Here is a 23,957-nt window from a genome sequence, read left to right as displayed (position 1 = left end):
AAAAGCTTCAACAGCATAAAAAAAATGTGAAAGAAAATTCTGGATCTCCTAAATATTTCAAACAACTTCATTTCCCAGACTTCAAGCACATAAAGTATCTCAATACCAGTAATAATTTCCTTGTATTAAATCAGCATAGTAATTTTGAAGAACAAAAAACTTCAACAGCAAAAAAATATCCAAAGAGAAAACTGAATCTCCTGAAAATTATACCAAGGGATTTAAAGTATCTCAATACCAAATAATAACATCCTTCTTATGTAAAATAATGTGTATATATATATATCTCAGAACTTAAACGTGCGGTCGGTACTCGGTAATCAGCTGGCTATAAATACGGCCTCTCCCACTTCTTCAATAGTGTTCGTTCTTCGCCAGTCTGGTTCGTCGTCTCCCGCGTCCGCAGCGATGGTGTTCCTCAGAGCGCTCGACGGCAAAACCCTAGCCCTCGATCTGGACCCGTCTTCCTCCTCCCTGAAAACCCTAACCCTAGCGATCGAATCGCGCTGCGGCGTCCCCGTTCCTTGGCAGCGGCTCTACCTCTCCTCCCGGCGCGTCTTCCTCACCGACCCATCTGCAATCCTCTCCGATCTCGGCATCGGTAGCAGCTCCACTCTCCACCTCCATCTCCCCCTCGCCGGAGGCATGCAGGCCCCCGTCGCACCCCGCGCCAATCGCCTCGAATTCCTCCACACGAAGCCGCCCCAGAACTACGTCGCCGGGCTCGGCCGCGGCGCCACCGGCTTCACCACCCGGTCCGACATCGGCCCCGCCCGAGCCGCCCCGGACCTCCCCGACCGCTCCGCCGCCGCCGCCCCCCCGGTCGGCGCCCCCCCCGCGGCCCCCGCCGCCGCCGGCCGCGGGCGGGGGAAAGGGGCCGGCGAGGATGAGGAAGAGGAAGAAGCGGAGGAGAAGGGCTACGACGAGAACCAGAAATTCGACGAGTTCGAGGGCAACGACATGGGTCTCTTCGCCTCGGCCGAGTACGACGAGGACGACAAGGAGGCGGACGCGATCTGGGAGAGCATCGACCAGAGGATGGATTCCCGGCGCAAGGACCGGAGAGAAGCCCGGCTGAAGCAGGAGATCGAGAAATACCGAGCCTCCAACCCCAAAATCACAGAGCAATTCGCGGATCTGAAGAGGAAACTGTACGATCTCTCGGCCGAGCAGTGGGACAGCATCCCGGAAATCGGGGATTACTCGCTGAGGAACAAGAAGAAGAGGTTCGAGAGCTTCGTCCCCGTGCCGGACACCCTTCTGGAGAAGGCCCGGCAGGAGCAAGAGCACGTCACGGCGCTGGACCCGAAGAGCAAGGCGGCGGGGGGAACGGAGACGCCGTGGGCGCAGACCCCCGTCACGGACCTGACCGCGGTCGGCGAGGGCAGGGGGACGGTGCTCTCCCTGAAGCTGGACCGGCTCTCCGACTCGGTCTCCGGGCTCACCGTGGTGGACCCCAAGGGCTACCTCACGGACCTCAAGAGCATGAAGATCACCAGCGACGCGGAGATCTCGGACATCAAGAAGGCGAGATTGCTGCTGAAATCGGTGACCCAGACGAACCCGAAGCACCCTCCCGGCTGGATCGCGGCGGCGCGGCTCGAGGAGGTGGCGGGGAAGGTCCAGGCGGCGCGGCAGCTCATCCAGCGGGGCTGCGAGGAGTGCCCCAAGAGCGAGGACGTCTGGCTGGAGGCCTGCCGCCTGGCGAGCCCGGAGGAGGCCAAGGCGGTCATCGCCCGGGGGGTCAAGTCCATACCCAACTCCGTCAAGCTCTGGATGCAGGCCGCCAAGCTCGAGCCCGACGAGCTGAGCCGGAGCCGGGTCTTGCGCAAGGGCCTGGAGCTCATCCCGGACTCGGTCCGGCTCTGGAAGGCCGTGGTCGAGCTGGCCAACGAGGAGGACGCGAGGCTGCTGTTGCACCGGGCGGTGGAGTGCTGCCCTTTGCACGTCGAGCTGTGGCTGGCGCTGGCGCGGCTGGAGACGTACGAGCAGGCGAAGAGGGTGCTGAACAAGGCGCGGGAGAGGCTGCCCAAGGAGCCGGCCATCTGGATCACCGCCGCGAAGCTGGAAGAGGCCAACGGGAACGGCGCCTCGGTCGGGAAGGTGATCGAGCGCGGGATCCGGTCCTTGCAGAGGGAAGGCGTGGAGATCGACCGGGAGGTCTGGCTCAGGGAGGCCGAGGCGGCCGAGCGAGCCGGGTCCGTGGCCACCTGCCAGGCCATCGTCCGGTGCACCGTCGGGGTCGGGGTCGAGGAGGAGGACCGGAAGCGGACCTGGGTCGCCGACGCGGAGGAGTGCAAGAAGCGCGGCTCGGTGGAGACCGCCCGGGCCATCTACGCCCACGCGCTGACCGTGTTCCTGACGAAGAAGAGCATCTGGCTGAGGGCGGCGCAGCTGGAGAAGAGCCACGGCTCGCGGGAGTCGCTGGACGCGCTGCTCCGGCGGGCCGTGACGTACCGGCCGCAGGCGGAGGTGCTGTGGCTGATGGGCGCCAAGGAGAAGTGGCTCGCCGGCGACGTGCTGGCGGCGCGGGCCGTCCTGCAGGAGGCCTACGCCGCGAACCCCAACTCCGAGGAGATTTGGCTGGCGGCGTTCAAGCTGGAGTTCGAGAACAAGGAGCCGGAGCGGGCGAGGATGCTGCTGGCCAAGGCCAGGGAGCGGGGCGGCACGGAGAGGGTCTGGATGAAGTCCGCCATCGTCGAGCGCGAGCTCGGCAACGTCGAGGAAGAGCGCCGCCTGCTGGAGCAGGGGTTGACGCTCTTCCCGGGCTTCTTCAAGCTCTGGCTCATGCTCGGCCAGATGGAGGACCGCCTCGGCCGCCCGCAGCCGGCCAAGGACGCCTACGAGTCCGGGCTCCGCCACTGCCCGACCAGCATCCCGCTCTGGCTCGCCCTCGCCGGGCTCGAGGAGCGGACCAGCGGCCCGAGCAAGGCCCGCGCCGTGCTGAACCTGGCCCGGAAGAAGAACCCGCGGAACCCGGACCTCTGGCTCGCCGCCGTCCGAGCCGAGTCGCGCCAGGGGCTCAGGAAGGAGGCCGAGTCCCTCATGGCCAAGGCTCTGCAGGAGTGCCCCGCCAGCGGGGTCCTCTGGGCGGCGGCCATCGAGATGGCCCCGCGGCCGCAGAGGAAGACCAAGAGCGTGGACGCGCTGAAGCGGTGCGACCACGACCCGCACGTGATCGCGGCCGTGGCGAAGCTCTTCTGGAACGACCGGAAGGTGGACAAGGCGCGGACCTGGCTGAACCGGGCGGTCACCCTGGCGCCCGACGTGGGGGACTTTTGGGCCATGCTGTACAAGTTCGAGGTCCAGCACGGGTCCGAGGAGGCGCAGCGGGAGGTGGTGCAGCGGTGCGTCGCGGCCGAGCCCAAGCACGGGGAGAAGTGGACCAGGGTCTCCAAGGCCGTCGAGAATTCCCACCTGCCCACCGACGCTATTCTGAACAAGGTCCTTGTTCTTCTCGGCAAGGAGGAGAACGCCGCCATGCTCGCCCAAGCCGGAGACTCCTTGCCTTGAGTGTTGTGCTAATATCTCTAACTCCAGCTTCTAAAGTTTTTTTTCTGTTCGCGATAGCTTCTATTGGAGATGATATTACTTGCATCTTTTTCTCGGAGTAGAACCGTTGATTATGCGAGAAAAAACTGGTGCGACAGTTTAAACTTTTTTTTTTAAAAAAAAGAGTTCTTCAATCAGCAACATATGAGCAGCGGTACTTCTCGTTCGACATCAGTGTATATTGCTCTTCACGGAAATTTCAGAATAGGGACATAAATTTGATTGTACGAGTGATATATTATTGTAAAGGTGGGATCTCTAAGGCTTGAGTTGACCTTGGAGCTTATCTTAGTGAAGGTGTTCGTCTCTAAAATTTCCAGATCCTGTACCTTCAAGCCCTAACTTTGGTATGTATAACCTAAAATCCGAACAGTTGCTCTTTTGTCACAGTGGGTTTGGATTGATCTTCTCCGATCGAGATTTCGAAATATGAACATAAATAGGGAGTGAGAGGTGAGAGTGTATATTTATATATATTTGAAATACAGAGGTGAGAGTAGATGAGTAGTCTTTGTTGGAGGTTGACTCTGAATCTTGTGTTGACCTTGGGTTGGTCTTGACCAGTTCTCGATAATCGATGAAGTACATTTGACAAAAACATGATATGACAAGAAGATAAACCTCACTTTGTCAACTTTGGAAAGTTAACTGTTGAGATTTAAGTGGATGTGATATTTGATAGCATTTTGAAGTATGAATTTTTTTTTTAACAATTTTGAAGAATGAAATTTAATGTAAAGTAAGATCTCTATCTAAACTACGGTATCAGATACCCATTTAATCAAAGAAGAAATCAGAAGAGAAAAATATGACACAAACAAACTACTACCATCCACGATTTAACCTCAATTAATGTGCTACTCAGTCATCAATTATACGTTCATGGACATCGCTTCAGAAGAGAATGAAGAGATAGGACCACTAAGGAAGGATCAGAAATATCAGAATTAATCATGATGATAAAACCTTGCTTCTGTTTATGTTGGTCTCAGATTGAAGTCATTAACGCAGGGACTGTACGAATAACTTCATCCATCTTCTCTTCCCTCTCCTCAAGTCTGAGAGCATAAGAAATAGCCAGAATTAACGCTGTCTCTCTATCCCTTTCTCCCTCTTCTCGACCGCTGACTACTGAATTGAGAGAAAAAGCGAGCACAAACAGCTTAAAAATCACAGTTAGTGCATTCTTTCCACACAATTTTCACGTCTCTCGCTGCAAGAATCATGGCAATCTAAATCACATTCGACCGCTCACAAGAACAATGATTTTTCCAGTTTTAGAATTTTATATTTTACCAATTTCCAAATAGGTTGAAAAAAAGAAGGGGATCCACCAGATCTCCAACCTCCCAGACACAAACAGCATATCAGACAGAGTGCCCACATCATCCCATTCATCAATGATGGGCTTGTCGCCTGGGGAAGGGATCCTACCAAGATCTAAGAAACTGTGGAAGTTGAAAATTATGTATGATCACAGAGAAGCATAATCCTATCTTATTTGCTCGAGCCCTGAGAAGATCTGATTGAAGATCATGAAAGGAATCTCAGAAGAACAAGTTAGAGCTTCTGGTTGGATCTGATGCGAGGAGAATATCTCTGAATTGATTTATGGAGAAGATTCCCTAGCATGAGAGAATATTCATGGTTCCCTCGAAATGTTCTTGATATTTTACTCGATTTATCTCTAGACTTCAAGACCTTGGAGATGACCCAAATATTGAAATGGATGTACTCATCTTTAGGCTTCCCCCCCCATTCTTGATCTAAATAACGTAAGCATCTTAAGAAGGGAAACCCGACAACCAAAGATATTTTGTAAATCGAGGGGCTAATTTTCGAGAGTTCACGCCACCACGTCTTATTTATTTAGCATGAACCTCGTTTTGTATAACGATTTACTCTAAAATATTATAAAACCACATGTTATCTACATTAATTAAATAAAAGGGATTTCATCTTTAAAATATATTTCAATGCATACGTTTAGTTATATAGCCCATATTTTCTTCTCGTTTTGAGATGATATACAGGGGCTGTTTACATCATTTTTCCCGATTCTAATAATTTTTTCGGAAAATGTTTAGCTGATTTGATTGGGTTTTTTCTCGGTCAAAAGTGCGTTGACGGATGGAATTTAAAGAAAAGAACTGTTTTTGACCAGCTCAAGAGGACAGATGGCGCCTTACAGTAGTCCCAAGACTTTTGGGCCCAGTCCCAGCTCATTAATATCAATTGCCAAAAATCTCTATTGAACAATATTCTAATCTACGAGACAACTAAAAAGTAGAGATCTACAAAACCCGATGGAAAGTTGAAAACAAAAGAAACCTCCAAAGCTCATCTAACAATGCACTACCCAATTCTTAGTTTCTTCTCTTTGAACATGACAATTTCGAATTCCTGGTAATCAAAGCAGACGCAATCCAAAACCGAGAGATTGAACATAGTTTCGATCAAGAAACAGATGCAGAAAACTCCAAGGAGAATAGAAAAGAGAATATTATCAAACAGTGAGATAGAAGGGTTCGATTGCAACCTTACAAGCTACGATCGGCAACCAAAAGAAGCCTCAAAGCTCGAGTCTTCGTCCGTAGTCTTCGTCGTCTTCTACCTCTTTCACGCGCTGCGACGAACATACCCATCTTTCGTACAAGGTTAAAACAACGTTCTAGACGACATTCATGAGAAAAAGATGTCACCTTCACGAGTCTCTTCCAACAATATGAGTCAATTTCCGTTCTTTTCCAATTTCCATACCAGCAACAGCTTACCCTAACCGGGGTGGTCTACAGATCGTAGCCGTCCATTCGGTGAGTCCGAGAGGAAGTTCAACCACGTGGCACGCGATGGACCGTCGATGCAGTTTTCCCCCATGACGCGTGCGAGGGCGGCGGGGTCGTATACGGGGATGGGAATACCGTAAATTCTGTAGTATTGCGTTGGTGCCCTTGCCCGCCGTCGAACGCTATTTAAATCTTTGAGACCTCATGGTGGAGAAGTCATCGTTGCCCGCGCACTGGTGCAAGAAATCCGGCAGGTATGAAGATCGTTGGTTGCGTTTTTTTTCCGCATGGAACCCTTTTCTAGGTTTTTCTTGGATCGAACGGGAATCCCGTCGTGGTGGCATTTTCCTCACGTTTCGCTCGGTTTTTTGGTTGATTGAGTTATTGATATTGTTTGGTTATTTGATCTTCTGTGACCAGGGGAAGGCGAAAGAGAAGGGTTTGAAGCGTTCTTGGTGTTCTTGTCGATTGTTTTCTCGATTTTGTTGTGTTGTTGTATTGGATCGAATGGCGACCATCGACATTGAAGGAATAATGAAGGAATTGCCCAACGATGGGAGGGTGCCGAAAACCAAGATCGTTTGCACTCTTGGGCCTGCCTCCCGGAGCGTTGAGATGTGTGAGAAACTGCTGCGAGCGGGGATGAACGTCGCCCGGTTCAACTTTTCTCATGGAAGCCACGAGTACCACCAAGAGACGCTGGATAATCTCAGGATCGCCATGCAAAACACCCAAATCCTTTGCGCTGTCATGCTTGACACCAAGGTTCGTCTCCTATCTCGCATTTTCCTTTTTTTCTCAATATTTTATTTGTTCTTGGTTTATTTGCTTTCTCCGAGTTGTGTTCCTTGATATTGTTGATGATTTTTACGCTCAAAAAGCCCTATTCTTTATCCTTTACCCGTGTTGATCCTCGATCTAGTCGTTGAGGTTTTCCTTAATCGGTCTTGAACATACCGTGCTATTGTGTTGCTTTGTAACATCTGAGTAGATGCCCAATAACTGTATCTTCTGCTATCAGATGAATCTTCTTGGGGATTTTTCTAAATTTCATCAGCTGAGATAATGAAGAGATTACCCCCGTTTGTTCTTCGTTTTAACTCCAAAAAGATTAACCCGTCTTCTGATCTCAAGTTTTTCCCAATCTCTAATTTGTTCCTGCGATGATCAGCAATGCTAATCAGAAATCTATCGCTCGCTCTTGTAGCTTTAGTTATTCATTGCAGGGCCACTAATTATTGCTTCCATGGGATTTCTCTCAGGGTCCGGAGATTAGGACAGGGTTCTTAAAAGACGGAAAGCCAGTCCAGCTGAAGGAGGGTGAAGAGATTACAATCTCCACGGATTACTCCCTCAAAGGCGACGGGAAGATAATCACGATGAGCTATAAGAAACTAGCTGTGGACTTGAAGCCCGGCAACACCATACTCTGCGCAGATGGAACGATCACCCTCACTGTCCTCTCTTGCGACCGCGCTGCCGGCACCGTGAAGTGCCGTTGTGAGAACACTGCCATGCTCGGCGAGAGGAAGAATGTCAACCTCCCCGGTGTCGTCGTTGACCTTCCCACCCTCACCGACAAGGACAAGGAGGACATCCTCGGCTGGGGCATCCCCAATAGCATCGACATGATTGCCGTCTCCTTTGTACGCAAGCGCGCCGATCTCATCAACGTCCGCCGCCTCCTCGGCCCCTATGCCAAGACCATCAAGCTCATGTCCAAGGTTCCTCCTTTCTCCTCTTCAACATAGCTATATCAAGGGTTCAGCACTGGTCAACGTCATTGACCATTGTTGACATTGTCGAATTTTAGGGTGGTCTATGATTACAGGGTACTTCAGATGGCTGATGCCATCTTTCGACATCAGCCATCATCTTATTGAAATTCTAGTCTGAAGAATCCTCTACCCTGTCAATGTCAATGTAATCGCCAATGACATTGACTGATTTTCTGCAAGTATTGACTGTTTACATCGATGTCGATGCCCATCTGGCGACGTCATTGGGTATTTGTCAACAATCTGTCATCAACAGCATCTTGCAGGGATGTTATCAGGAGGTGACAGAACCGAGGTTAATGGAAAAATGTCTTCATGGGTGGGTTTGGTGGTTGTGGCAGGTGGAGAATCAGGAGGGGGTAGCCAATTTTGATGAGATACTGAGAGAGACGGATTCATTCATGGTGGCAAGGGGAGACCTTGGCATGGAGATCCCAGTGGAGAAGATCTTCCTGGCTCAGAAGATGATGATCTACAAGTGCAACATGGCTGGTAAGCCGGTGGTGACGGCTACCCAGATGCTGGAATCCATGATCAAGTCGCCCCGGCCGACCCGTGCGGAGGCCACAGACGTGGCCAATGCTGTGCTCGATGGCACTGACTGTGTCATGCTCAGTGGCGAGAGCGCCGCGGGGGCGTACCCAGAGCTAGCGGTGAAGATCATGGCCAAGATCTGCATAGAGGCGGAGAGCTCACTCGACTATGGCACCATCTTCAAGGAGATGATCCGCTCCACGCCGCTGCCCATGAGCCCACTGGAGAGCCTGGCCTCATCTGCTGTCCGCACCGCCAACAAGGCCAGGGCTGTGTTGATCGTGGTCCTCACCCGGGGCGGCACCACAGCCAAGCTTGTTGCCAAATACCGACCTGCGGTGCCCATTCTCTCCGTGGTGGTGCCAGTGCTCACCACAGATTCATTCGACTGGTCCATCAGCGATGAGTCCCCGGCAAGGCAGAGCCTGGTGCACCGTGGCCTCATCCCCCTGCTTGCAGAGGGCTCTGCCAAGGCCACCGATGCTGAGTCCACTGAGGTTATCTTGCAGGAGGCCTTGAGAGCAGCGGTGCACCGCAAGCTCTGCAACCCTGGAGATGCAGTCGTCGCCATCCACCGTATCGGTGCCGCCTCCGTCATCAAGATCTGCACCGTCAAGTGAATGGTGATGCCTTTGGGCGGTTGAGTTCACCATTTTTTTATCATGATCTGTTCTGTTTTTTTTTTTTTTTTTTTTTCGGCCGAGGTTCGCCATTTTTGGGTGGGGGATGAGATGACTCTCTTTTAATGGTTAACTATTGAGTTTTTGGTTTGTGGTTTTCTGTTGCTGAGGGACAGGGCAATAAAGAAGTTTAACCACAACTCATATCAAGAAAAAAATACCATTTTATTCCCTTCCAAAGAAATCTGCATGCAGTACCACTTTAACGGACCCAAGAAAACAAAAATAACGATTACAAAGTTCAAGACAGGTCGTCATTTAAGAGATATTACAATTAGCAAAGTCTGTCATTTGAACTTTTGACCAGTCTAAAATTACTGAAATTCGAACTTGAATCTCCGAAATCAATGAAACATTATGTTACAATCCATTTCAGCTAGTAAGCCCACTAGGGGCATTCTCATATTTTCATTCACGTCTTGCATTTCCCTTTAAATATGTAGCCCCCCTCGTTGGAGGCCATGAAATGAAGTTACAAGGTAGTCTTTCACCTTGTTAGTTACTGCTTCACCTGATGACATCCACTCCATGGAGTTTCTCCTCTGGCGACCCCCACTCCACTGCTCATCTGTCGCCTCGTCCCCCTCGGTGTTGTCCACCCACCAGGTCACCTCTTCCCCCTTCCTTGATACACTCCCCGGTGGGTGATTGTATGACATTAATGTGCTTTTGGATGCTTTGAACACCATGTGTAATACCATTTCTATTTTATGAGCTGCTTGTGGTTTCATATTATTTCTCTTCTGTAGATATTGTTGTAACTCAGAAATAGATAGTTTCAGCAGATAAAATCATAAAACAGTAATCTAGAAGATCCTCAATACATTGATATTGAGATACTTGAGAGATCATTTATTGAGATTATTGCCTATTTGATCTAGTAATGGATTCAGGTGTAAATTAGTCTTTCTTCTAAGATATTGATTTCTGAAGTGAACAATTTTAATTGCCCACTTTTCTGATATTTAATGACTGCAAATTTCAAAGGAGACATCATAGATATAAATATTTATTGTGCATTCATCTACTCACGAAGTGTACCCAAATATCCTTTGGATAGACCAAAAACAATACATGAAAAAAATGAAGCAAGATAAATTGAGTTTATTATTTAACATTAGAAAATGAGGAAGTTGAGGCATGGTTTTGGAAGTTTGAGAATCAAACTTGGGGATGATGAATACTCTAGAAAATAGTTAAAGACCAAACACTAGGCTTTAGAGTTGTTTAACTGAGTTGGTGTGTTTATGATTCTTAGATGGCCCTAGTTTTGTAACAAGATTAGTGATTTTTGTAGTAAAATGAACAACGATTCCAGGACTAATTTGGTTGTAGCACCAAGATTGAAGGCAGGTGAGGAAGAGAGAGAATCTTGACTTGCGATTGAGAGATATAGTACGATGATTCCATTATGGAATCATTGCGATGACAACAATAATGACAATGATGAATGGGATGAAAAGTGAAGATCTCATCATTATTTTCTTGACATGGATGAACGGCAAGAGTTGGTGACTCATCATAATTATCAAGGACCGTGATATCTAGGAAGAATATGAAGATGGAATTTTACAGAAAAAAATACTTAAAATTGTGACAATTATCTTTCTTCTCTACCACCTTCACATGTACTAAGAAATTGGATAATTTGTACAAATTATCTTTCATTTGAGCATATCTTTTGAAAATTCAAGAAAAATATGAAAAGATCAAGAAAATGGAAAAGAAAGACAAATAATATGAGTGGACATTTATCCCCTTTGGAGTTCAATCACTAGAACTCAGTGGGGAATAAATAGATGTTATTGAAGTAGACTAGGCAAAGGCCTTAAAAAATAGTACTGGAAATTATTCAGAAGAATATATACGGGTGCATGTGGAAGGAAATAAATAAAATTTTAAACATTAGAAAATTTAAGGGTGATAAATAAAAGAGTGCATCCATTCCCATAATGAATCATTTTTAGATGGTTACCGATCAGGAACATCCCTAAACAACATCTCAACACTCAATACTAATTGAACACAAATCAGCTTTATCAATTATGATGTGTATTAAAATAATATACAATCTTTCATACTCAAAATGTGCAAGCTCAAGTTAATCACAAATTTTGAGTTCTCAAAGAATATGAGCTGGAAACTTTTAATCACAAGAAATTTAATTCTCTTTAATTTTATACAATGAATATTTTAATTAAAATTAAAAACTACTTGAAATATTTAGTAATTAATTCTCTTATAATTTGATATAATATTTGTATGTATTTTATTTACTTAAATAATGTAAATTCAATCAAATATTTGTCCTGTAAATTATATGCTTTAAAAAGTCAGGAGTGGAGTAGTCAGCATCTTCACTCTTTTAGTAAGAGCCAACTCTGCATGAACAGTTGATTCTTAAAGTTCGGTTACTCTCATGTCCTTAATAAACTGAAACAGCTTGCTCCAAACCCCACAAAACCCCTCCCCGAGTCTAAAGCTCCCAGAGAAAGCACCTAGACACCATAGAGTCTTGAAAGCACCTGCACAAGGCTATCATCTAACAATTTCATCCATCATATCAGTCGAGTCAGTCCGATTCATTTTTATATATAGATAACGCAAGAGAGAACTTATGACCTCACAGATGGAGAAGGATTCAAACCCCTGATATTCATATCAATACTTTGGTTTTCAAGACTTACTCTTTCAACCTCTTAGACATCCATCCCTTCGTGCTTCACCAGTGATATCTATCTATGTGCCGGCAGGTAGGGCCAACTCTCTGTGATTCGCTACACTTGTTTATGCCCTGCCTCCCTTATGTTAAAACATAACCTCCCAATTAGGAACTTTGATAGTACGAATCACAATGCCTCGCTTATTTCTATATGATAATATGCATTGTCCGTCAATTTCTGCACTCCCTGCAGATAATAGCAAGAGAGTGAAGAACGAACAATTCTCTAAGATGGACTCCGACAGATGCAAGTGAGTGAAAGGTTCTTATTTATCAGAATAAAATAAATACTAATTCTCTTTCTCTTAAATAAAAAATATATATATCTCACCTATCCAGTCATGAGGTCATGTTAAGAAATCAATAGTTTACTTTGGGTTTTTCTAGTAAAAAGGGGAGGGATTATATAGTTCATAACCTGATCGAAGAATAACTAATGATCATTGGTTCTGCAAGATATTACGTATTTACTTCTGTAAGAACGTTTATTCACTTTCCCCTTTGATCTGATCTTTGATTGCTTCCTATAAAGTCTTGTTGGGAGCTAGTGCTTGCTATCTAAGAATTTCCCTATGGATATCGTCAGAAATGTTTGATGCTTCTTGGGGCTTCTTTGGCGACCATGAAGTCACCGAATGAACTGTCGAGTATATAGATCAGATCTGAACGCTGTAGTTTCTTCGCATCAATACGGACCCAACTCGCTCCTACTGCCCCAGGGCCCCTAAGCATGTTGGGAATCGAGGGGGGACATACTTGACATCACCACTTTCATAGGTTGCTCCTAAAGTCGCACCTGCCTTTTGATCGATACACAGTTGAGGTTCTGCCTTTCGAATGCTACAAGTGTGGGAGAAATCCTGGTCAGGTAAGGCTAAGACAACACCTTGCATATGGGTAAAAAAAAGGCGCTTATGCCTCCTAATGTCGGCCCTTATGGGGAAGGGCCCAGCCCAGTAGGGGCAACACATGCCCCACTTTAAGCGCAACTCTGTATTGACTTAATGACTCTAGATAAGGGCGGCGTCAGTGGAACTGATGAACAGATATCCTAGCAGCAAGGGAATCTAGGGCAGAGGTTTTGTGTTACCAATCCCTTCGAAACCTTTTTTCACTTCAACAGTTAATCACCTAAGGGGGGCAGGCTTCCATACATAAACCAAACTGTGTCATGTAAACATTGGACTCTCTTTTTAGGAAGGGAAGAAAGGTCCTAAGCATAACATCTGCAGTACACTTGAGCAAAATTCTTGTAGAACCTTTGGTACCTATTTTTCTGTAAGGACATACGGTTCCTGCGGATGATCAAGTTGGTGAGTCATGTGATGGGTTCCCACACAGTTTGGAGAGTATTGAAGATGAATGAGAGGCTAACCACCAAACCAAGGAGATTTTTGCTCGATTTGCAGATTGGTCTGACTCGTAATTATCTTCTGTCCCCATGTTTGATAGCCCAACTGTAGTGAAGTTAATTGTGGTTACATCCATAAATTGCTCGCTCAATATTTATTTCATTTCATATATGCCCGAGGATCCACATAACCCTCAATTTATGTGTTATGTATCCATTCCTATTTTTTTATGCCAATGTTGGTGACCGCAGTTAACTCTCTTCAATTATTCCTGGGATGGGAGGGAGTAGGTCTTGCTTCATATTTTTTAATTCATATCTGGTTCACACGACTTCAGGCAAACAAAGCAGCAACAAAACAATAGGGATAGTTTAAAAAGTAGTTTTGTATCTTGAATAAATTAGGTTAGATCAAGCAGAGGTCTCATCTCAAAATCTGATATCTCGCACCCCAGCCAACACAAAGTCCATCATATATTAATTCCAGGATTGGATGTCCTCCTATTCACAGTAAAGAGGTTTTGAAGAAAAGCTCTAGACTATTATTAGTGCCACCACCAGGCAGCTTCATTACCATAGCATGCGAGGTTCTTTATTTCATTTCTTTCATTTAAACTCCATTAAGATTCATCTTCATCTCTCCTAAAGTCATGCCTCACTCCTAAGCTCACTCCTAAATGCTCATAAACTTGTGCCTTTAGAATGTTTCATAGCTCCTGAAGTCACGCATTGTAGAATTATCCATGATTGATATCACCTTTAGCTAAGATTTGGTAGTCCAACCTGCCAAAGTCCAAGAGTTGCTAGTAAAAGATAGGCATGCCCTTCAAATTCAAAGTCCTTCAATGCCTCGTCTACGTGATTTATTCTATTGCAGGATACAGGGCTGAGTTCTAACCCAGCTAAGTTGGTCGAGTAATAGCAGCGTACAGAATCATGTGATTAGCATCACCACACTTTGTTCATGTAATCATTGTTGTAACTTAAAATGCCCAGATTGAGCAAGTTGTGATCAATGAAGAGTACTGCCCAGCATTCCAACCCAACTTTATTGTCGAACCTAAAGCTTTAGCTTATGCTTTTGGCTTTATAGAAGCAAGCCAGTTGAGCCTATGCCAGATGTTCGCAACATCTTCTACGCCCTTTTCTAATCCAAAATATTAGGATCTTGTTTCAAAAAAATTTATTTTAGCCTCTTTTTTATTTAATTTAAAGATGGTTGGGCTATCTATTTATTTATCTGTCTGCATGATAGAGAGGTTATCCAGCAAATAAATGAAAGAAACGAAGAAAATCTTTGGGCCCATTTAAGTTTCTTTCAGAACCTACCTCCAAGGAGCTTGCAGATAGCTACGATAAGTAACATTTACTCCACTCTTAAATACTGAAGACAAATGCTCAAAATTCATTGGCATGAATTACATTACCAAAGAGAATGAGATCGTATTACAAAAAGTCTTGGAGATTGATCGCTTAGTGTCTTCTTCATCTGAATCTTCATTGTTGTCACTTTCCCCAAGGGCTAGATGGTTCTCTTTCTCCAAGAATCTTGATCACCATTGAACTCTCTCTTGTAGAAAAAGAATGGATCAAAGAAATCAGATACAGTAGACCTCCAACAACAAGTTGGGAGCAGAAATTGAAGATGAGATACAAAGAGAGGGAGAAGAGAATAAACTGAAGTGCCCTAAATCTCCCAGCCATTATATTTAATCCCAATGGTTTGGAGGGATATAATTTTTTTATTTTCACCATGGACCCATGTTCTCTCCTTCCCAGATATTAAAAAGGCCTTCCCATTTCAAATTGTGGGTTAGTTCCACAATTCTTGCCTTTAGTTGACACCGGTCTTTAAGGAGGTTTGAATGGGATTCTAGAGTGGGATTCTTATGTATTGGGCCTCTTCTTATTATCTATTATATGGCTCAGTTTTCTCCTTTCCTCCTATTTATATCCCAAATCTACCATTGTATTTACCTAAGTCTAGTTTTATTTCAAATAAAATTCCAAGAAGATGTGAGAAATACACTTGACTCTAAGAAGTAAAGTGGGATTAGTCTAAAAAAATCAGAGAAATATATATAAAAATAGAGATTAGGAAAATAAATTCTAAATTTCTCATTTTATCCTTAACAAGTGAATAATGCTAGTGGAAATCTAAAAGTAATTTGTAAAAAAAATTAATTTTAGTGACCAAATTTAATGTTGTCAAGATCTAAGCCTCCCGAGCTCTTCTCTATAGCCTCCTGAGTTGTTTGTGTGAAGACAAAGCTATCACGACCCCTCCGAGTTCTCTAATCTCTGAAAGGGGATGATAGGGGTTCTATTGGCCCTTCAAGGGGTCGGATTTGATCCTACAACTCCCCCGAGGTCTTGGTGCTTGATGTTTGATGATCCAGAGGTCCATTTGAGCTTAAAATTTGAGAGTAGCTTTGTCTTTCTATCCTCTATCCATCTATACGGTTGGATATATATTGAGCCACTATCTTTGTGAAAAACATCTTTTAGCTCACTTCCTCCTAGAGAGGTAGATTGAAAGCAAGTGAAGTTTTGACGATCCATCAAGAGTGTCTTGATATCTTGAGTTCTTGAAGAAGATCAACAGAGAGGTGGGTAGGCTGATCTTCATCAAGAAGATGTGTCGATCCCAGAACATAGGAATTTAAGGTTAATCTCTTGCCTTACATTGATCATTCTTCAACACATCCATTTAGATATATTATATCCATCATCATCCATCCCTATCTTAATGGAAATATATGTTGCCACCAAGCCAATCACACATTCCATATGTCATTCCATTCTCATGAATAGAATATATTCATTATAATGCATGTGCGATGCTTATAATGAAGTGCATGAATACCATGATTGAATTTAGTGTACTATGATGAGATCATAATACGGAGATCACTAGTCTTTAAGTATGTATTCTAAATATTCCTATTTGAAGGATACTCGATAAGGACATCAAAGTATCATAACTCACTCTTCATTGCATATGATTATGAGTATACTTTAGATTAATGTATTAAAAAAATATGTGAATGTCAGATTGAATTACATGTCATGTAATTATGTCAAATACATGATATACTCCTAATAGTAATCTTCAGCACCATCACATCAAGTTAAGATGTTGGGTTCTAGGGTCATGATTGACATAAAAGTAAGATTATTCTCGTAGTGGAGGGCTTAAAGCAGAATCGTGACACACCTTTAAAATTTAATGGCCTAATCACTCGGGCATGGAACTCTAGAATGATCTCTCATTTCTCCATTAAGACTTGTTTATCTGCTCAAGTGTGTAAATGAATATGAATATGAATATGAATAATATGAATATGAATATGAATATGCATATGAATATGAATATGAATATGAATATGCATATGGATATGGATATGAATATGAATATGGATATGACTATGAATATGAATATTTTTATGAATATGACCTTAATTTTGACTTTTTTTTTTTAACTTCAAATTTGATTCTTACATATACTTGTGAATAATCTAATTTTTTTACTGAATTGAAAATGTTTTTTGACCTAAGTATGTTTTTACAGAATATTAGGCAAATGTTTTGTTCATTGCCAATAATCAATACTGGTATTGAAACTGGTTTTTAACCATTTCATGTGAGTTGGAAGTCGAGCTAAGACAACTTAGAATTATGTGAATATGAACTCCTAGGTGATAGTTATAGTACAACTTCTCATAGATAATATATCTCTACTGTCTCAGGTTTGAGGACTACTTACAAAATTGTACCCACTATCTATCATCAGTGGCTCCACACTAACGGATATGGGATCACTGTAATCATCATACAATTGAGACAAGATAGTGATAACCTATTCATATTTTTTAGTGTCCTTCTTGAGTATCCTTTGAATAAGAATATTTGAGATTAGATTTTTAAAGATTAATGATCCCTGTATTATGAACTCACATTATTTACGTAGTCATTACCTTGATTCATGGACTTCACTATAAGCAGCAAATGTCCATTATAGTGAACATATTGTATCATGAACATTGAAGGAGATATGTAATGTGTGAGTGGCTTCCCAGACATTCATATTCCATTGTGGAAACCATATGAATGTTGAGTCCCAGCCATCAAACAACCCAACTTGCAAAAACATTCATAAATGACATCAAGAAAATCCTGAAGTAAAGTCTAGCCATTGAAGAACAACAAATATACCTTAATATTTAGCACTTCAATCAGCCTTCCCAAATCCAAGGTAAGAGTATTTATTCTGAGATGCCAAACAAGGATGAATAAAGAATTGATAACCCATAGTATTAGAAAATAATTAGATTCCCCCATCGATGAGGGCTATAATGGGGTGATTATCCACTCCTAGGTTACTTAAATATTTGACTAAACTCAATGCAAAGGAGGTGTCACTTATAGTTCCTCACGCCTTTAAGAGATATAATGCTCAATTTTTAGACAAATTCAATATATGTCACTTTTCTTGCTTTAGGAAAAGTTTCAAATGGTTCGAAGAATATCGGGCCTAGCTTGGTGTTATTTTTGTCATTTAATTCATATCTTAATGATATAAATCCACAACTATATGATCTATTTTTAAAAAATTCTACCTTCCCCTTGTGTTTTTTATGTTCTCTGCATGATTTTATCCACTCTAAACTTGTACATTTTGAGTATCTCCTACAGTTGATTGATCTTTCTAGATGGAGCATTTTTATTACTTGAATGGATGCATTTGGAGGAATCACAGCCATATAATACATTAAATGGAGTCATAAATGTCAAAATATGATATGCATCATTAGAAAAGTAAGCCAAATATAATCTCTATCTATAATAAATGAAAATTTCTTATATTTCACCTTAAGTCGGAATACTTCAAATCACCTCTTTTGTTTCATCACTCATATCTGAATTAATGAGGTATCAAGAATTTTTTTTTTCTTTCAACTAAAGAGGTACCCTAGCCTAAAATTTCAATTTTGGAGACCCACGAAGACATGTAATTTATTTAATAAAAAATTATTATCTTTTGTTGAATGGGGATGTCTCGTCGATATGAAATGCCCACACAAGATGAGTTAGAGCACAAAAACTAAAACATTGGTGTTGATGGAAATATTTGGCCATCAAGCCAATCACACATTTCATATCTCATTACACATTCATTAATATAATATATTCATTATAATGCATGGGTGATGCTTGTAATCAAGTCCATGAATAAATAATCAGATTTAGTGTATTAGGATGAGATCGCAATATTGAGACCACTAGTATTTACGCATGTATTCTAAATATTTATATTTGAAGGATACTTCATAAAGACATCTAAGTATCCGGATTGAATATCACTATCTAGCCTCACTCATATGATGAGTATGGCCAGTCTCGTAACCATTAGTGTGGAGACACTATGGATAGATAATGAGTGCTCTTTAGTAGAAAGATTTCACTGAATTGATCTATACAAATCTCTGAATGTTATTACACCAAACTATCAATCAACTTGATTCACGATAAGGTTGTGTAAGTGGTCTTTAGACCTTAGACACCAAAAATATCTTATGGATATGCAGTTGTACTTTGACTATGACCTACGAGTTCTTAATCATGGGAATCTCAATTGTCTCAGTTTGGGTGCATCAAGAAGTTCACAAAGATGATTGAGTGTTATACATGGGATCATCCGCCCTCAGTATAAGAGGTGGTGGCTCAAGGAAGAAGATGTGATGAAGTCCTTAGTCAAAATAGTGAGATATTGGAGAATAGTACTCTGATAATTTCCTAACACATTAGTACCAACTCGAATCACCCACTAGATTTTGATAGTTGACTAAGCCCAAGTCATCCTTGGAGCATCAAACCAACGAGGGATTATAAGTACATGATATCCAATGATGGGCAGGTTCCATGAGTGAATTGACACACGCTCCTTTGTATCGTCTAGAACACAAGGTGTAGCTTGGCACCCCACGGGCTGGATACTCAACCTATTGATTGGGTTAAATTGATCTAACATTGATTAGTCTATATGATAATATATTTAATTAATTTAGAAGTCCAATAAAGGGTTATTGGGCCACAATAGTTGAGGCGTTCTTATAATTTGGTAGTTCCAAGTCTATTCTCTATTTCAAGTTAATTCGGAGCTTTTGCAACAACAGTAGGTGTGATGTACATGCACTCATTTCAAGGGGGTCAAACACTTCTCATAGTTGGACTAAACACCCATTTGGATATCACGGTGTTAAGGATGGCAGTGGATGCCAATACCATGTATCACATTCTGGATATAATAAATATTTCAATAAAAAATAAATGCAAGAAAATCCAAACTTCATGGGTTTTAAATATGAGTTATGATAATCTACGAATGTGATTAAGTAATTGTATTATTTAACTGTTTCACCAGTTATGATTCAACAATAATAATTGAAAGCTAATATCTTCAATACAATGAAAAGTGTAAATTATTGTCATTAAAATCTAGAAAATCAAATCAAGGTGAGTTTTTCTTGTGTCATTCGGTGCTAATCATGTGGAGTTATTTATGGAATTTCAAATTTTGCTTGCGGGAAATGAATTTGATCCAATTCCAAAATAATAGGTGCCAGATTGCATATATAATTCAGGGCTCTCAAAATAATTGCATATGATAAGATTATAGAATCCCACAACCGTGTTAACCCATATGCTCATCAGTTGGTAGGTGTGGGGAAGTGGGGGAGTGGGCCTGAGGTCCCTATGTTGAATATTATAGTGGATCATCATATATATTGATTGATATCTGAACCTGACATCAGATACCTCATGCCTGCAAACAATCTATGACATTGCCGCCCAAAGAGTAAGATACTTGCGGATGATGTTTCAGACATGATGTCTTTACCGAATATCAATTTCTATGCTAGTGACTAGTATCAGATGAAAAACTTGAATATCGAATAAATTCGACATCATTATTGTGGTTACTGAATACCCAATACCAATGTATGTTTTGATATATATATATCATATATCGAAGTAGAGAGGGGTTAACTCTACTTTATGGAATTGGATGTTTTTTAGGTGGTGAAACTTTCATAATTTTATGGGCCTCTGTTAGTACCTTAGACTCCGAAAGTAATTCGAAGCCAACAAAAGCTGTAAGTTTGATTTGGCCTTTGAAGGGCAACGCATATACCTTAGATAATATTTTGAATTTCTATTAGACTTTCAGGCTCCAAGGTAAGAGTGTACGTTACAACAGGTTTGCCAGGGATGGTTAAAGACTAAATAATAAACCTGAACCAATGTCTTGGCCTTCGTAGGACTAAATTACCTCATTTCATGCGGTACATATTTTGGCTAGAAATACTAAATGGAACCTTTGGCAGACTATATGAACGATGAGGGGCCATGGAGTTTCGTTATTTCGTTCCTGACAGAATTGACCTTTAAAATAGGTAGCTTGATCATGTTCAAGAATTGACCTCGGTAGAAAGTCTCAACATGAATGGAGATCTCTAGCATTTATGGAAATCCAGTAACTTGACATGTGAGACTTCAGCTTGAAGTTTCAGCTTCTGGGCATTGAGATAGGTGTAACCATGTAGTTGGAAATATGCAAAAGATAGGCTTCTATCCTCCCAAATAACATGAAATTTAGGGATGTTCTTGATGAGATTTGAGATATCCTTTTAAGACATTTTTAGATTGAAACATCTGAAGTGTCACTCCAGTTGGGTCTCAATCAATCTTTAAAAGGTTATCTGTCCTCTGAGAACAGTTCACAGCATAAAGCTTCTCCAAATAGTTGAAGTAATGCCAATATGAGATTATATCCATCCCTCGTTGGATCTGACCTCGTAAACCAATCTGCTCTTCTCAACTAGCCCTCTGCAGTTCTCCAAAGAATATTAGAAAACCACCACGATGTTGGCTTCTTTCCTGATCCAACTCTCCTCTCATCTGGGCCCCTCCACATACTCTCCTGTCTGGTAACATCATGAGATGGCTAATGATTCCTTTGTAATTTGTAGACATAACGTGGAATCTTAAAAAAAAAATTGACATCTAATTGACATCCAGTTAACAATTTACTCAACAAGTTACCATTCAAACGATGCACAAACATCTCATTGATTGATTTACTTAAGAAGAAATTTAAATTAATTTTTCCACGACAATTTCACCTCCACTGATTGTTTCATTATGCCTACTTAAACCAAAAGTTAATAAGACAATAACACAAACATGGGAAACTAGGCCACAGTAACTAGAAAGAACCAAAAAAATGACTTTAGGGCTAGAAAATCTAGAAACATGTCATTGGTTACCAGATGATAACTGTACAGCACAAGGCAGGAGAAGCAAGTGATACAAAAATCCAGAGAAGCTAATAACTGACCTTAACTGGACACACAGAAAACCACTTGTCAAGTCATAAGAGATCAACTCATTCGTTCTCCAATATCATTTGCCTAATCCTCGTCAGAACTCTCGTAAGCTAACCCAAGGAGTCCTTTACCAACGCTACCTGCTTCTGTTTTTGCCGCAGCAGAGGGCAGTTCTGAAGGGATAGCTTCATTCCCTTGGGGATGGCCTGCACTTGCCTTGTTATCATCTAAAGATGGGCTCGATACCTTTGGTCTTTTGGGCTTGATCTCCACTAGATTCTTCAGAATTTCAAGCTGTCTGCAACCCAACATTAGAATTACCACGGGAAAAACAGATGCAAAGCATTTGTTACAAAATTATAAGGGCAGTATAATGATTGCCTGATGCCACTCTTGGGTTTGGGCTCCATCCGCAGAGGTGCAGGCAGAGGCGTGGGGGAAGAATCTGCCAAACTTGCTGCTTTGTGTCGAACTAGTTAAGGATAAAGGAAATTTTAAGGAAAAGTAATCCCAAATATGGTAAAACATATAAAAAGGATATCTTGAAAGCGGCGAAAGCCCTTTTCTCAGTCCTGCGGAGGAGCCGCTCAGCGTCCTCTTCAGCCTCCATTTGTTCTTTGAGATAAAGCAAGTCATCACTGTCCAGGGCTGTGTATCCAACACATTGCGACCTCAAGTAGAGTAAAAAAGCAATTATCAAGACAATGGTGTCCAACAAGAGAGATGAAATACCGCCACGCCCATGAAGATAGCCACCGCGGTCACCGGCAACCTCTTGCATCTGTTGACATCAACCCCGGACCAGGGCGAAGCCATGTTCCCTGCCGGGCCATGTGATCAGAAAACCCATAAAGAAACAAGCGCAATGTCATTACTAAAATAGTAATTTCATTGAGAAAACCCATAACAAAAATTGTGCAATAATTTAATTTCATTTTTCTTCTGACATTCCAAGTATGTTTAATCATCAAGTTAGCCTCACCAGAGCTGATATCCGAGTCTTCAAATGTACCATATAGTCTGATTTTACAAAATTAACTAATCGCAAAAATCGACATGAGAAAAAATCAGGCGGATAATAAAATTATAAGAGATAGCTTCCAATTGAAGTTCGGATTCGCTAACCTTGGCAACCATGCGTTGGAATGTGACCTCTTCATCGTCAATTTTGTCTTTGCCTTTGGCCCATTTTCTATCTGTCAGAAGACAACACGTAAATTAGAGAACGATTGAAACTGCTCCCACCATTTTAATAACATTTTCCCCTAATGAAAATGATGCGCGCAGCGGCGAAAACACAACCCGCAAGAGAAATCCTGCGCACGCATAAAATCAAAAGCCATAAACATTACAAGTTATCCATAATAACATTTTCCGAAAAAAAAATCATTCTTACACCACGATTCATACAGATTCAGAGAGCAATTCGACCATTTTATTATATTTTCCCCCAGAGAAAATGACGCGTAAAGCGGCAAAAACATTCCCAGCTAAAGTAATCCCGCGCACGAATAAAATCAAAGGCCTTAATAATAATAACATTTCCAAATAAAAACAAAAGGAAACATGCATACGCCACGAGTCATACAGATTCAGAGCGCAATTCGACAATTTCAATAGCATTTTCCCCCAAAAGAAAATGATGTGAGAAGCGTCTAAAACACAACCAGCTAGAGAAATCCCGCGCACCCATAAAATCAAAAGTCTTAAACATTACAACTTGGCCATAATAACATTTTCCGAAAGAAAAAAACATGCATACACCAAGATTCATGCGGATTCAGAGCACAATTCGACTAATACCTCGGGGATCAGTGAGATTGGTGTACTCGCGAACTTCCCTTCCCGCCATCGACCAGAACTACCACCAATTCAAACGGCGAGCTCTCCTAACTCGAGCCCTAGAATCGTCTAATCATTCATCCCATGAACAAAGAACGAGTCCCGTTCATATTCCGTTATCAGGACCCCTATCAACCGTCCAGATGAAATCGAACGGCCATAAATCATTCACACTCTAGTTCGCATCGCTATGCACGGCGACCGTACGCTCGGAAAATAACCAATCTTACAGCGGCAGATCGTCCTGGGAACGCAAAATGCAAAGTTGGGGAGTAATTTGTGAAGCTGAAGAATCTCGGGGGGATCTGGGAGATCTAATAGG

At 42.5% G+C, this 23,957-nt stretch overlaps 3 protein-coding genes and 1 long non-coding RNA gene across 5 annotated transcripts; 2 read left to right on the top strand and 2 right to left on the bottom strand.

The window, feature by feature from the left end:
* The first annotated feature begins 351 nt into the window (after positions 1–351).
* On the top strand, positions 352–3,597 carry EMB2770 (pre-mRNA splicing factor-like protein). Its single transcript, XM_078584120.1, has one exon. The coding sequence runs from the start codon at positions 409–411 to the stop codon at positions 3,511–3,513; it is 3,105 nt and encodes a 1,034-aa protein (XP_078440246.1). The 5' UTR covers positions 352–408; the 3' UTR covers positions 3,514–3,597.
* A 739-nt stretch (positions 3,598–4,336) lies between these two features.
* LOC144710382 (uncharacterized) lies at positions 4,337–6,321 on the bottom strand. 2 transcript variants are annotated; one of them, XR_013583275.1, is made up of 2 exons: positions 6,092–6,321; positions 4,337–4,683 (listed from the first exon to the last, which is right to left on the bottom strand). It is a non-coding gene; the product is annotated as an uncharacterized LOC144710382 (long non-coding RNA). The 2 variants fall into 2 exon arrangements; XR_013583276.1 differs by having other exon boundaries at positions 4,337–4,610.
* Positions 6,322–6,466: 145 nt separating this feature from the next.
* On the top strand, positions 6,467–10,065 carry LOC144710381 (pyruvate kinase, cytosolic isozyme). Its single transcript, XM_078584121.1, has 4 exons — positions 6,467–6,592; positions 6,759–7,103; positions 7,601–8,062; positions 8,458–10,065. The coding sequence occupies exons 2-4, from the start codon at positions 6,846–6,848 to the stop codon at positions 9,268–9,270; spliced, it is 1,533 nt and encodes a 510-aa protein (XP_078440247.1). The 5' UTR covers positions 6,467–6,592; positions 6,759–6,845; the 3' UTR covers positions 9,271–10,065.
* Positions 10,066–21,703: 11,638 nt separating this feature from the next.
* LOC144710613 (ankyrin repeat protein) lies at positions 21,704–23,739 on the bottom strand. Its single transcript, XM_078584424.1, has 6 exons — positions 23,597–23,739; positions 22,919–22,989; positions 22,526–22,574; positions 22,335–22,441; positions 22,175–22,257; positions 21,704–22,091 (listed from the first exon to the last, which is right to left on the bottom strand). The coding sequence occupies exons 1-6, from the start codon at positions 23,643–23,645 to the stop codon at positions 21,878–21,880; spliced, it is 573 nt and encodes a 190-aa protein (XP_078440550.1). The 5' UTR covers positions 23,646–23,739; the 3' UTR covers positions 21,704–21,877.
* Between the last annotated feature and the right edge of the window lie 218 nt (positions 23,740–23,957).

This window comes from Wolffia australiana, chromosome 12 (assembly GCF_029677425.1).
Source record: "Wolffia australiana isolate 7733 chromosome 12, ASM2967742v1".
In the NCBI taxonomy this organism is placed as follows: Eukaryota; Viridiplantae; Streptophyta; class Magnoliopsida; order Alismatales; family Araceae; genus Wolffia; species Wolffia australiana.
The sequence above is the reverse complement of the archived record's forward strand: the minus strand, read 5'-3'. Positions and strand labels throughout refer to the sequence as shown.